The sequence below is a fragment of the Ornithorhynchus anatinus genome, chromosome 2 (genome assembly GCF_004115215.2).
Source record: "Ornithorhynchus anatinus isolate Pmale09 chromosome 2, mOrnAna1.pri.v4, whole genome shotgun sequence".
In the NCBI taxonomy this organism is placed as follows: Eukaryota; Metazoa; Chordata; class Mammalia; order Monotremata; family Ornithorhynchidae; genus Ornithorhynchus; species Ornithorhynchus anatinus.
In genome coordinates this window covers 40242017-40257380 of record NC_041729.1, presented here as the reverse complement: position 1 = coordinate 40257380, position 15364 = coordinate 40242017, and the positions used below count along the sequence as shown (strand labels likewise).

The 15364-nt window shown below is 43.6% G+C and overlaps 1 protein-coding gene across 1 annotated transcript in view; it reads right to left on the bottom strand.

The window, feature by feature from the left end:
* Window positions 1–15364, bottom strand: part of MAD1L1 (mitotic arrest deficient 1 like 1) — a 575141-nt gene that overhangs the window by 499549 nt on the left and 60228 nt on the right. The window contains exon 10 of the mRNA XM_029056371.1: window positions 12334–12420. Coding sequence (XP_028912204.1) covers window positions 12334–12420 — 87 coding nt within the window. The remainder of the gene's footprint in view (window positions 1–12333; window positions 12421–15364) is intronic.

Sequence of the window (15364 nt, the reverse complement as noted above, 5' to 3'; positions counted from 1 at the left end):
GAGAGGTAAAGGGGGGATGGCAGAGGGAGTAGAGGGGGAAGAGGAGCTCAGTCTGGGAACGCCTCTTGGAGGAGGTGATTTTTAAGTAAGGTTTTGAAGAGGGAAAGAGAATCAGTTTGGCGGAGGTGAGGAGGGAGGGCGTTCCAGGACCGCGGGAGGACGTGACCCAGGGGTCGACGGCGGGATAGGCGAGACCGAGGGACGGCGAGGAGGTGGGCGGCAGAGGAGCGGAGCGTGCGGGGTGGGCGGTAGAAAGAGAGAAGGGAGGAGAGGTAGGAAGGGGCAAGGTGATGGAGAGCCTTGAAGCCTAGAGTGAGGAGTTTTTGTTTGGAGCGGAGGTCGATAGGCAACCACTGGAGTTGTTTAAGAAGGGGAGTGACATGCCCAGATCGTTTCTGCAGGAAGATGAGCCGGGCAGCGGAGTGAAGAATAGACCGGAGCGGGGCGAGAGAGGAGGAAGGGAGGTCAGAGAGAAGGCTGACACAGTAGTCTAGCCGGGATATAACGAGAGCCCGTAATAGTAAGGTAGCCGTTTGGGTGGAGAGGAAAGGGCGAATCTTGGCAATATTGTAGCAGGATTAGGATTAGAACCCACATCCTCTGCCTCCCAAGCCCATGCTCTTTCCACTGAGCCACGCTGCTTCATATCTAGTATCTACGGTTTCTTATAAAAGGACTTTACATATCTTTAGGCAGGACTTATTCTAGGATTGGGTTATTCACGTTCCTTCGGCAAAAGCTCCTACCATTTAAAAGGTGCACAATTATGAAAGCTCATAAACCAGACTACATAAATTGCATCTTGTTCGGAATGGAAGGCATATGATCAGATAATGGTGAATAAATAGCCATCATTTACGATTCCCCAGGAAGTGACGGCACCTAAGGAAAAATCCTCTTTACTACCTTCGTGGACCTCAAGAAAACATCTGACACCAGCAGTAGATCAGAGCTCGGACCACAACCGAGAAAATCTGGCCACCCTGAGAAATTCACAACCAAAATCGGCTCCGTGACATTGCGGTCAGTCAAGTCAGAGATGGAAATACCCTATGTGACCACTTCCCCATCTGCAATGAAGTAAAGCAGGCGTCTGTAGGCAGCGTAGTCCTGTTCAATGGAATCTAAGTCGCTGCATTTACGAATGCAAAGTGGAATCTGAAAGCTAGTGTCAACATCAGCATCTGCTCTTCAGGGAGACTGTTCCAATTCAACAGGCTACAAGAATCAGGGAAAGATTTTGAGAGTTATCCATGAGCTGATGAATGCTGATGACTATGCTCTGGAGGCAGTACGCAAGGCAACATACAGATGACTACAAACTGCTTTGCAAATTCAGCCCAGCAACAGGTGGTGACAATTAATCTGAATAAAACTGAGACAATGTACCAAAAGGCCCCTTATAGTGGTGTTAATAGTAGCATCTATTAAGCACCCGTTTGATGTGATGAACTGTACTAAGCACTTGGTTCAGAATAACGAAGTCACATGTTCCCTGCCCACAAGGAAATTGCACTCTAGAGGAGAAGATATATATTTACACTAAAGAGGTCAAAAATGAATGCAGCAGATACATATGAGTGCAAAGGAGGGTGGAAATAAATGTGTAAGTGCTAGAGACAGCTGAGGAGATGACATGGCTCAGGGTGCTGGGAAAATTAATGGGAAAAAGCTTGTTGGAGGAGGTGGGAAAGAATTTGAATGTGGGCAGGGCTGTGGCATGTGAGAAAGGAGGGAATATCAAGTCAGAAGAATAGCGTGAGGAAGGGGATGGAGCCAGGAGAATCGAGAGCATGGCACGATTAGAGGGTTGGCTTCGGAGGAATGAAAACAGCATGTTAGGGAATAATGGGAAAAGAGAGCAGATAGGTAAGGTGGGACTAGGCGCTAGAGATGCTGGAAGCCATTTCTGATGGGGAAAATCACAGGGAGTGGATTGAGGATTGGAAGGAGAGGAGAGATGTGGGGTGGGTGATGTTTCAGGAAGATTCATTCATTCAATCGCATTTATTGAGCACTTACTGTGTGCAGGACAGTACTAAGTGCCTGGGAAGTACAATTCAGCAGGAAGATGATCCATGCAGTAGAATGTAATGTTGATTGAAGGAGGGAGAGGATAGAAGACCAGCAAGAAGGCTAATGCAATGGGTAGCTATGGCAAAACCAGAAGTTGTAACAAAATGATAGAAATTTGAGTGGAGAGGAAGGGATGGATTGGCAAAACGTTATGCAGGAAAAGCTGGCAGGATTTAGCAGTAAACTGGCAAACGACCAACTAATTGACAAACTTGATCAATAGCCGAGTCAAGAATGACACTAAGGTTGCAAGCTCCTGGGGTGGAGAGAGAAATGGGTGTGCCCAAGGAAAAAGGGCAAACAACTTTTTGGAAGCAGCTGTGGCCTAGTGGAAGAAGTCCACTAGGGAGTCCAAAGGACTTGGGTTCTAATCCCTGCTTCACCACAAGCCTACTTAGTGACTTTGGGCAAGTCAGTTAACTTTCCTGAGCCTCAGTTACCTTATCTGCAAAATGGGGACTAAGACTGTGAGCCCCTTTTGGAACATGGACCAAGTCCAACCTGATTACCTTGTAACTACTCCAGCACTTAGTACAGTGCCTGGCACATAGTAAAGGCTTAACAAATACCAAAAAAAATTATAATTTTTATGATATAGGATGTAGGCCTCAAACAATGGGTAAAAGCAACATTCTGGAAGGAGACAATGGCAGCAAACCAACCTTGGCACACGCAGTTGCTCTCAGGAAGAGACTTCTAGCAAGCACAATGAGAATAGCAAAAGGCCTTTGGAGCATCCCAGTACGACAGAGAGCAAACTATGTGACCTGAATGAAATGGGTTTGCTGGCCGCTCAAAGATAGGGTCTCACCAACAACTGGGCCTCTTGTGACTACGGAGGACTGTTACCTCTGTAGAGAATTCATTGACGTAATCCCGCCCATAAGACTTTTTGCGTTGCAAAGCAAATAGGAAAATGGTCACCTCTACAACTTGATCGCCACTGCCTTGAGACAGGAGTGAGTAGAAGCACTAGAGAATAGATCCCATTCTGGTAACTAAAGACTTTTCCTAGACTGAAGAACTAAAAATTAAATACAGCTTTTCTTAAAATGCCATTCCTTTTTATTTTCAGATTGCTACCCCCACCTCTGAAGAGATGGCTGTTAGCTGGGTAAGTGCATGGTAAAAAAGAGGTGCAAAATAACAACTTGGTTTAGAACAGTCAAGTAAGGGCATGCCACAGCTGAGCCCATGTTCTTGTTTCATTTCAATCGATAATATTTTTAGCAGCTATTTTAATGCACAAAACTGTATTCTAACGTACTTGGAAGGGTTTAATAGAATTAGTAGACAAGATCCCTGCATTCAAATAGTTTTCAATCTTCCGTGGAAGACACCTAAATAAGTTTCAAGTAAGAGGAGGCAACAGAGTACGACGACACATACGTAGTACTGGGGAGGGGGTTGAGCTTCCATATACTTAGATGGTGCAGAAATATCGAAGTGGCAGTTGGGGGGAGAAGGGTACAGGAGGACATAGGGAGGGGAGGTGAAAGATTAATCAGGGAGGCCTTATTCCACCTCCCCCTCTAAATAACCCCAGCCCCCTTAAAAAGCCTCATATGAGTGCTCCTGACCTCAAGCACAACCCTTCAATCTCAAGTTTAATCTGCAGTTGCTGCTCGTGTTGAACTGTAAAACTACTGATTTCATTTCCTTCTCTATTGTGACTTCTTTTCTGACCTGCTTGCACCGAGCACAACAAAATTAACAGTTATAAAGTTTGATGCTTGAAAGAAAAACAGCTTGAGGGAGACAACTCAGTGCCTTACAGATTATCTTTCTTCAGCCCACGCACATGAGATCACAGTGTTCATTTGGAGTAGTCCCAGAATCATTGGCTTTGGCTGGACTTGTTTGCTTTTTTTATGACTTCGCGGCAGACTTTGCTCTCCACACTCCCTACTCATTCCCTCCAAGTAAAGGCCTGCTAGGGTTATTTGGTTTTACATTGGAAAGAGACCTGGTAGGGTTCACTTGATGGGACTCACTTAAATGGCAAAGGGAGCCCTTTCTGGGGGGCCTTCCTAAGCAGGGTGTGCCCTGCCTCTCCTTTCTGCTTTTTTTCATTCTCTGCACATAAGTTTTTTACCCGATTCACTCATCACCACTATTTGTTTTGTTTTGTTTTTTAAGTGTTCGTTAAGCACTTTCTATATGCCAGGCACGGTACTAAGTGCTGGTGAAGATACAGGCTAATCAGGTTAGACACATTCATGTCCTAAGTGGGACTCACAGACTTAATCCCTGTTTTACAGATGAGGTAGCTGAGGCACAGAGAAGTTAAGTGACTTGCCCAAGGTCACACAGCAGACAAGTAGCAGAGGCGGGATTAGACCCCAGGCCCTCTGACTCCAAGGCCATGCTTTTTCAACTAGGTTATGCTGCTTCTCATTTACCACTTTCCCCATTTTGTAAAAAAAAAAAATCCTAGAGGTAACAGCAGTAAGTACTAAATTAACACAAAAAAAAAAATTTCTGGAAAAGCACAAGCAATCTGAAGATAAAAATAAATGGAATTTTACGAGGGGCTATGTGTATATTTACAATTCTGCTGTTAGGAGAAGTCTTGCGTGACCAGAACTCGAGCTCTTATCTGGTTACTATAATATTCATTTCCTACAAAAACTGTTTATGCTGATCCAGGTTAAAGATCAGCCATGGCTGGAGGTTATCATCACAATGCACAAAGTCTAATAATCTGGTTGGCTCTCAAATCCAAGGATCAAAAATCTGGCTTCATGTTGGATGGGGTATGGGAGCTAAAGGACCAGATCTTTAACTCTCACCAGGAGAATTGGAGAAATTAGGATTAGAAGTTATCCAAAGACTTTCTAATTCAATATTTCTCTCTGCTGCTCTGAGGTTTTGGGAAATTAAATAAAAACCAATCACACCGTCTCCAAGGGATCCGCAGATCAGATTTTGCCTGAATTGAATTTGTTTCTCCTCAGCACATGAGTCTTTTCAAAACCAAACAACCTATAGCACGATTTGGGAGCTTTCACCTGCCTCCATCTCTCTGGATGCTTTGCAACACCCATCCGGGAGGTTGTAGACTGCACAATATAAAGTTTGAGACAGACCCTCACAGAGTTGAAATTGCCAAAGAAGAATATCATATGCTTTAAGAGTGCCTGAAAAACTGAATTGCAAACACCTCGAATCTACAGATTTTGGCTCTGGTTTTAAACTACCTGTCTAATCTATTGGCCCCTGATGCTTATGGATGAGCAGGGGCAGGGCATCCCAAGTTCATGCTCAGAACGAAGGTGTCAGCTTTATGCCCTAATCCGCTTCACCCCCAAAGACATTCTTCCTGATCAACAGCCCTTTGCTTTGCCAAAAAACCTACAGAGAGAAAGTGACAACCCCATTTTATCTACCACCTGCCCCAGGGTCATCAAAGGAGGGAGGAAGGAGAGAATGAAAACGACAGCACTGACTGCTCCCCTCCCCACCTTTTTTATGGTATTTGTTAAGCACTTACTCTGTGTCAGAGACTGTTCTAAGTGCTGGGGTAGACACAAGTAAATTAGGTTGGACACAGTCCCTGCCCCTGTTTCTTGAGCTCTGCTGCAGGGAAATCCAAGTGGAGGGGAGTGACGGGAGTGAAAAGTGGCAAGACCTAGTGGAAAAAGCCCAGGCTTGGGAGTCAAAGGAGCTGGGTTCTAATCCCAGCTCCACCACTTGTCTGCTGGGTGACGTTGGACAAGTCACTTAAACTCCTCAGTCCCTCAGTTGCCTCATCTGTTCCAGGGCAACTGAAAACTTGTTCTCCCTCATATCCCACAGCACTTACATACATATCATTAAGTTATAAATTATTTATTTGTCTAGTTTCCCTTCTAGACTAAGTTTGTTATAGGTAGCAAATGTGTCCACTATATCGGTAGCATTGTACTCTCCCAAGTGCTCAGTACAGTGCTCTGCACATAGTAAGTGCTCAATAAATACCACTGATCGATTGACTGTTTAGACTGTGAGTCCAATGTATGACAGGGACTGTATCTGTCTTACCTGATTGACTGAGAAGCAGTGTGGTTCAGTGGAAAGAGCCCGGGCTTGGGAGTCAGAGGTCATGGTTCGAATCCCAGCTCTGCCACTTGGCAGCTGTGTGACTGTGGGCAAGTCACAACTTCTCGGTGCCTCAGTGACCTCATCTGTAAAATGGGGATTAACTGTGAGCCTCACGTGGGACAACCTGATTACCCTGTATCTACCCCAGCACTTAGAACAGTGCTCTGCACATAGCACTTAACAAATACCAACATTATTATTATTATTATTGTACCTAATCCAGTGCTTAGAATAGTGCCTGACACACAGTATGCTCTTAATGGTTGTGGCATTTGTTGTGGCGTTTATTAAGCACAAACTCTGTACCAAGGACTGTACTAAGTGCTAGGGTAAAAACAAGCTAATCAGGTCCCACACTGGCTTGCAGTTTAAATAGGGGGAAGAACAGGTACTGAATCCCCTCTTTGCAGAGGAAGAAACTGAGGCTAGAAAAAGTGAAGGGGCTTGCAGGCAAGTGAAGGAGGCAGGATTAGAATCCAGGTCCGTTGACTCACAGGCCCGGGTTCTTTCCACTAGGCCATGCTGCTGCTGGCAGAACATCTATACATGGATGCTCTGGAGGCAAAATAATGAGAATGCAGAGGAGAAAAGTTGAGCCTAGTGAATTAGATATGGAAGTCATCCGGAAATAGGTGAAAGTTGAAACTGTGGGAGCAGATGGCTTCGTCAAGGGAGGGGAAAGTAGAATGAGAATAGAAGGGAACCCAAAACTAAGCCTTGGGACACTCACAGTTAGGGAGTGGGAAGTAGAGGTTGGACCAACAAAGAAGAGTGAGATCGGCCACACAAGAAGGAGAGGATGGTGTCAGAAAAACCAAATTTGGCAGAAGCATATGCTTCAAGTCATATAGAGTTCTCCCATAAATTCCATTTCTCACAACAGCATAACAAAATGCATGAAGGGAGAACTGTGCCCGACAGACAATTTAGGCACCTACAAGTTCATTTCTTATGACAAATTGTGAAAATCTAATCAAATCAATTATTCTAAGTGTCAAGGAGGGCAACCATCACATGGCTTATACAAAAAAAAGCTTACTTAAACTTAAATATCATTAAGCGAAAAAGTGCAATACAGAAATCCCTTCCTACAACGGTCTCCTTTTATTTTGCTTTTCCAATAGTCCTATTGAGTCTTAATGCCTACATTTCTTCTAGCACTCTTTATTTTGTGAAAACTACCTTAACCTAGATTACCTTAACTCAAAACCTTCCCTTGGTTCCACCATATCATTTTCTCCACCCACTCACCTGAGAGACTTTTTTTAAACCTGATTTAGGGATTAAAAGCCCTTTTCAATAGTAGATTGTTCTCCACTTATCATCAATGATGAAACTCTAGTCATTTCACACAAGGCCATCATTTCCTTCAATAGCATATGAAAAAAACCACAAATCAGAAATTTACATGTATACAGCTAAACACCAAACTCAATCTTTATTATTGTAACACATTAACATTGTCAGTCAGCCAATCATATCTACTGAGCACTTATTGTGGGCAGAGCACTGTACTAAGCACTTGAGAGAGTACACTATAACAGACACATTCCCTTCCCACAACGAGCTTACGGTCTAGAGAATTGTAATATTTCTATTTGATCTCTTCACTTATTCTTATTAACAATTATTATTACTATTATGATTATTAACAATGGCATTTGGTAAGCACTTGCTACATGCCCAGCCCTGTACTAAGAACCGGGATAGATACAAAATAATCAGACGGGCCACAGTTTCTGCCTCAAATGGCGCTATCAGTCTAAGTAGGAAGGTGAATAAGCATCGAATCCTTATTTTACCGATAAGGAAGCTGAGGTCCAGAGAAGGGAAGTGACTTGCCCAAGGTCATACAGCAGGCAGGTGGCAGAGCGGTGATAAGTCCTCTGACTCCCAACCCCATGCTCTAGCCACTAGGACACGATGCTTCTTACATCACCCACGTCATCCTCCCTCACTGCCTCCCACCAGAACAACCCGGGATAATAATAATGTTGGTATTTGTTAAGCGCTTACTATGTGCAGGGCACTGTTCTAAGCGCTGGGAGAGATACAGGGTAATCAGGTTGTCCCTCGTGAGGCTCACAGTCTTCATCCCCATTTTACAGATGAGGGAACTGAGGCCCAGAGAAGTGAAATGACTTGCCCACAGTCACACAGCTGACGAGTGGCAGAGCTGGAAATTGAACCCATGACCTCTGACTCCCAAGCCCAGGCTCTTTCCACTGAGCCACGCTGCTTCTACTAGAAGTCCCATTGTTCTGAGCGAGACCCAGCGGAGACCCCTTTGACCCCTTTGGTCCAAGGGCCCCAATAATATCAGGAGCCATAAGGTCCCCGGAGCTTCCTGATTCTCCGCCGCCTCCTAGAATGGCATGGGCCTGCAGCAATCTGTGACAAGATCTGTTATAAATCATAAAGACCATAAGAACTACTCCCTCCGGGAACTGTGTTTGCCTACTATGCTTTACAATGTGATCTTGGGTCACTGATTTTCTCCCTTAACCTTGTTTTGTTTTCCCTTCTTATTGTTCTGCAGGTCTACCCCATTTAGATATGGACCTATTGAATCTCTCCTTCATTCCCTTTTCAATTCTGCACCAGCCACAGAAAGGGGGATTATCTGCAGGGAGGAAGTGTTTATAAAAGTCTGGAGGGAAGGGTAATCTCAGTACTGAGAAGTAGAGGAGGCAGTCACTCATGCTTACTGTGTGCAGAGCACTGTACTAAGCACTTGGGAGAGTACAATATAACAGACATGTTTCCTGCCTACAGTCTAGAGGAAGCACAGAGCGGGTCACTCGAGGAGGTCCTTTCCTACATCTTGTCCTTGCTGCGCCAATCTCATTCCCGTTTTGTCCCTCTTCTGGGTAAGAGTTGGTCAGTCAAGGGGAGAGCACATGAGGCAAGAATAGCTAAGATGATTCTTAGGACATGGGCTTCTTCTGGGGCTCTTCGACCCACAGAGTTAATCACTGCGGCAGAAGTGCGTAATTAAAGCTTGCTTCTCTCCACAGCCTACCCAACACAGCCTCAGATGGTCTCTTGTTTTCTCACAGGATTTAGATTCTCCTATAGGACTGTTCACCAGGCTCATCCCACTGCTCGGGAACAGGTTCCGCCATCCACGGTTCCTAGCAAGACTGGGTTCATCTTCTTTAGTCTACCCACAGACTCCACACTGCCTTCTGCTGAGGATAGAATTTATTCGACTGACACAACTTGAAGCCAGAGAAAACAAGGGTGAAATTCTATCACTCATTTATAATGGCACTTTCCACTACAGTACTGTGGGGTTCTAAACCCGGCTCCGCCACTTGTCAGCTGTGTGACTTTGGGCAAGTCACTTAAGTTCTCTGTGCCTCAGTTACCTCATCTGTAAAATGGGGATTAAGACAATCTGCAGCAAGACTGGGACAACCTGATTACCTTGTATCAACCTCAGGGCTTAGAAGAGTGCTTTGCACATAGTAAGCACTTAACAAATACCATAATAATAATGATAATAATAATAATACTAAAGACTATTCTGCTTTTCCCTTTTTCGTGATAGTACGACCAGAAGAGTCATGATCCTTACCCTGCCTCCTCACCAGCACCACAGAAGAGTCCCACTCCTGCCAGAAGCACATTACCAATCTTGAAAACACATGGTAATTCAACCTGTACATACAAATTGGTTCAGCAGGACCAAAGGTTTAAGCACACTTCCTAGTAAATTCAAGCCTGAGAGTTTCCAAATTCTTTAACTTGGTCCCAGATTCTTGGTCACTGAAGCAATAAACACTGCTATATTTTGTCGACTCTCATTTATAAAATGCAGCTGCTAGTTTAACCTTGATTTCACCAAGTTCACTTATTAAAAAATCTATAGTGTCTCAACAGTGTCACTCGCTGTCATTATTATTCGGGACGTATGAAAAACCAAAAAACATGTTGAGAGCTGTCACAAGAGAGAGGCACAGTATGGAAATAAAACACCCAGGGTCTTCAAAGGCAGCATTACAGCGACGGATTAGAAGCTCTGCAAAGGAAAACACTGAGGCAGGGAGAGAATGTGTACATGCATATATATTCCACAGTGAAGCAGTATGATGTTTCTCCCCTTTTTCTAGATTTACCCTAGGCAATCTCTATAAAAACAGTTTCCATGCAGCTGCAACTCACTCTCTATACTGGGGAAGGGGGTGCACGTTAAAAGGAGTTGATATTGTGTAGCATTATTGTTCCCTTCTATTACATATGACTGATACATTGACTGATTTCCCAAGGTCCTGCCCAGTATGAATTCTAGCTACTGTTAAGAACTACTTCTTGCCACAATGAGAGAAGGAAGCTTACAGAGAACAAAAGAGTCTTTTATTATTAATTAACAAGTGCTGGATTTACAGTAGAAAAATAGGCTAGTATTAATCACCTGGCACAAATGAGGTGCTTTCTCCAACAGCTTTAAGATGTTAGCCTAAGCCTAAAAAATCAGCCTGTGATCAAGGATGAATTTAAATTAAAAATTCAAAGTATTACACACAGCATCTGTCCACTAATACTTGAATATATTTAAGTGCACAGCTATCAGACACCGCAGTACTACAGCACTGATACGACCCAAAAGGACAAGCTATATTTGTACAAACACGAGAGTTTGTGTGACCTTCGTAAAAAGCTGCATTAGTTGACGGTGTGGCAAGGAGGGTTTGCCTTCGGAGTAATGGGCTAGGAAGAAGGGAGTCGGGGTGCTGATTCCAGCTCTAGCCCTGACAACTTCCTAGAAGAATGGGGATGCTATTACACATTGGTCCCGGTAACCCAGAAATGAGCCCTCAGGAGATAATATGAAATAAGAAACTGAATTCATCCAATGCTTGAAGTTAGAAGAGCTTCCAGGGACCTCTCCCACTAGAGGTCTTGTACCTTGCGGCCCATAATCCATTTTAGCTCATCACTCCCAAAAGGAGACTGTGTCCTGAAGCCATGGGGAAAGCGATGAAGGATGGGCCACGCAGGCTGGTACCTAATATTGGAAGTCCCCAGTCCACTGGAATGGTGGCCTAGGATGTAGCAACCCTTTCCTCATCCAAGAAAGGAGGAGCCTACGACCTACCGCACCTGCAGGGAGGGACATGAGCAGCCGACTGGGCAGCCTTCAATCCAAACGGAAGGTGGTATTTTCATCTTTTAGGCCTCAGGCTGAAAGTTAGCACTCGAGGGGCTTGATGAAATCATTTATGATACAACAATGACAGATATTTTAATATGCTTGTTTACTGTTTAGAGAGTGGGCCGTGTGTCATGTTAATTTCTCTAGGTCTCACTATAGTGCTTGGCATTTTGCAATGTATTTCGGGGATACTGATGTTGTGTGATTTTCTTAGGTGACAAGGATTATCCCTATCTTACAGATATGAAAGCTGAACCCCAGTGGCTAACTAACCTGTCCATAGTCATCCCAGGGCTCATTCCAAGGTTCTTTCTAGCAAACTGAGCTATCATTTGTTAGGAGTCTACAGATCCCTGGACCCATGACTATAGTTTAAAAGGAACTGGAGATGGGTGGGTGGAAATTTATTCTCTTAATGGCATTTTATTCAAAGAGATTCTGACATCTATAAACTTTCAAATAATCTATACCAGGAGATGAAAGCAGGTAGGTGTCTAATTGTTTTAGAAAAATACCAACATTTCCTAGTTTCTAATGTATTATTTTGTTTTCAAATAAAAGCTAAATGAAACAGCTACCTGAAAAGTTGTTGAAGCTTTAATTTGAGATCATTTGCAATGGCAGTTGCATCTGAGAGTTGCTTTTGCAGTCAAAAGAGAAATTCTTACCTTTTGAGGTTTTAAACTAAATCGACGCGATGACCACCAGCATGTTCAGGGTTATGTTACGGAAATAACAAAAATGTCCTTCTGGATGGTAATAAATTACCCAAAGGCAGTCTCAAAAGGACAACAGGTGCTGCAACAGGAGAATCAATGGACACCCACTGATTTAGCCTTTTCTCCCCCATCCGTCCCTAAGCTTGTCATGGGATCAATCAAGGACAGGCCACTAGAAGGAAGCCAAGCCTAAAACAAGTTAACAGGTTTCTAAGAAGAAGAATGAATGTGGGAACCCATTATCTAAACAGAAACCAACTCCAGTCAGCTAGTCTCCCCCTGACCAGTATCACCTACCTGTTTCCGATGGTATTGTTCTTGTCTTTCAACATCAGTTCCCTCTGCTGCAGTGTGATAATGTATCTGGAGAGATCATCGGGGGTCCTAAGTGATGAACACAAAACAAAACGTTAAAAACCCCAGAAATATGCACCGCTGAGGTTCCAACGGCCCCACTGCCAGTTAAGGATGAATATAAGTCGTCCTTGAAAACCACAGTTTTGTAGACTTCATTTTAAGTTTTCGTCCTTAATGTTCTACATAACATTATGGTCACCATGGCATACAGATTTGAGTAGCCGTTTTCCCATGATCGTGCCATGCATCATGTCATTTCAAGCTAGATGAACTCTAACTACCTCTGGCATTCAGAGCCCATTGAGCTTGGCACCATTCCTGCATAGGTAGTTCATTAGCACTGCAAGGAAATCAATGTAGCTATTTAGCTATTTAATATTAACTGTTAAAAATCAGTTCGCTGTGCAATACTACTGAATTATTGATTGGGCAACTAAACACAAGATGTGCGTGTTGGGGCCTGCGGAGCAGAGGAAGACTTTTTTGGATGCAGTTAAATGCTAAATTAATGGTGCCGGAAGCTGGGGCACAAATGAGGCAGACACAAAAGTATGTTCTCAAGAAAGGGAGTAGCTCCTTTGGAGCAGAAGCTTGGAGAAGATCATGAGACAAGGAGGCAAAAATGAAGACAACACAAGGGACTGCCGATGAACATGACAGCTTTTGTGGATACACTATGTGGTAGTAATTAGGATGGTGTTTGTTAAGCACTTACTATGTGCCAAGCACTATACTAAGCACTGACTGCAGGTTCTTTTAGGCCATATTACAACCACAGATGAACTTCACAGTCAGCAGTGTCTTTGCTGAGGAATGAAAGACCACAATTCAGTGTACTACAATACTAATGCAATCTGAGTATCAAACACACAGCACTGAACTCATGAAAACAGACAACCTAAAGAAGAGGTACTTTAATACGTACAGCAGTTACGTTACAGTGACATTCCTTGAATTTGAACAGCATTATAAGAAGAAACTTAAAATGTGTATTTTGTTGTTTTTTTAATCACAAATCCTCTTACATTTCACCCAGAGTAATGTAAGCCATGGAATCCCTAACTCTTTTTACTCCATTAGTCTTTGGTTTTGTCAACTGGGAATACTTTCAAGGATACATCCTTTAGAATACACCGAGCATTCGTTGACCGCCTTCTAGACTGTAAACTCCCTCTAGTCCGTAAACTCCTTGTGGGCAGACAACACATCTATCAACTCTGTCATACTGCACTGTTCCAAGGGCTTAGTACAGTGCTCTGCACACAGTAAGCACTCAACAAACACCATTGATTCATTTACTTAAAACAGCTAAACTACTGTGCTGCACCTAAAACTCTGGGGTTATGACTACACCTAAGGAATTTTAGGTCACCGAGGACCACCTCGGCCCACAGCCTTAATTTCCTCATTTGTAAAGGAGCAATAGAGCAGAGAGACAACTCATCCTCATTCACATCTCTGAAAACTCTGATAAATGGGGATAGCAATTGGGGTTGGTTTTCTAGGTCAGGAGATGATCAATTTGTTGTTAAAGAAAAAGCTGGGCAACTGAATTAGTCTGGATTCCGGTAATTGGTTCTTTTAAACAGATCATTAAGAGACTCTATTGGACTACATCTTGCACTCTAAATGGAAAGCTTTCAGGAGAAAGCATTCACTGACCACCTATTGGCTTATAGGAAACAGACTACATTTGCTTCAATATTCACTTTTGCATTTTTCCACTTAGAGTCCTGGCAAAAATCTCTCCAGCAGTGGGGAGGAGCGGGAGAGGTCTCTAGGTGGGCACTCCTAAAAGCCAGCCAACCTGCTATGCCTTAAGACCTCCACAAGGTAATCCACTCAAACTCCCCAGGGTCTCACTGCCAAGTCTTGATCACTTGGTTCTCCACCTATGACTCTCTGTTGCTAGGCGGCAGTCAGACTGCCCTCAGTCAATCAACCAAAAGTAGTTACTAAGTGCCTTCTGTGTGCCCAGCCTTGTACTGAAGACTTGATGGAATACAAGAGAGGTAGAAGGCACGATCCCTGACCACAAGGATCTTGCAGTCTAACAGCTGGGTGATTTACAACCAGAGAGAAGAAATGCTTGTGTAAATGGTTGTGAATGCCAAAGTGCTGAAATGATAGATGGGGGATGTGACCTGAAGAGAAGAATCAGAGAAAGCCTCCTTGAGGAGGAAGAATTTCAGAAGAGCTTTGAAGATCGAAAGGACTTTGGACTGGCCAATTTGAACAGGGAGACAGTTCCAAGAGGAGGAGGATGTGAGTCAAGAATCCTGAGGTGAGACTTTCCTACAACTGGCACTTATACTCAAATAATCCATCATATTTACTGAGTGCTTATTGTATGCAGAGCACTGTACTAAGCATTGGGAGAATAAAACAGTGTTGGCATATCTCTTAGGTAGCAATCTCACACTTTTATTTCTCAGAAGCTCGAAGAGTTTCACAAACATTACCTCATCTCTCCTCACAACACCCTTACCAAGGAAAGATTATTCCCCTTATTTCCAAGATGGAAAAACCGAAGCCCAGAGAGGCTAAATAAGTTGTCAAAAAGCCACCACCAATGAAGGAGCCAGAACAAAAAGTCGTCCTTTCCAACCCTTTTGCCGTACCACGTTACATTTGTTTTATCTCTTACTTCTGGAGAAAGGTTGTCAAATGTAAGTGGGTATATTGGACTAGGCAGGCAAATTTAGCACCTTAAAATGGGGGAATAACAATCTTAGGTCCACAGTGATGATTCAGTGCAGTAGATCATCTCCTTTATTCTTGCCACACGGCCTAGGCTTTAGTACCTCATTTGGGGGAGAATTAGCATTTACTCATTCCCTAGATAAATAGGAAGGACAGACTAAAGGGCAAATGAAGAGACTCCAAGCAACCTTCAAAATCTGATTCTGGATTCTAGTCATTCAATTTCTGTCTGCCGCTCTCCACCAAAATGCAAAAAGTAGAAAGTTGA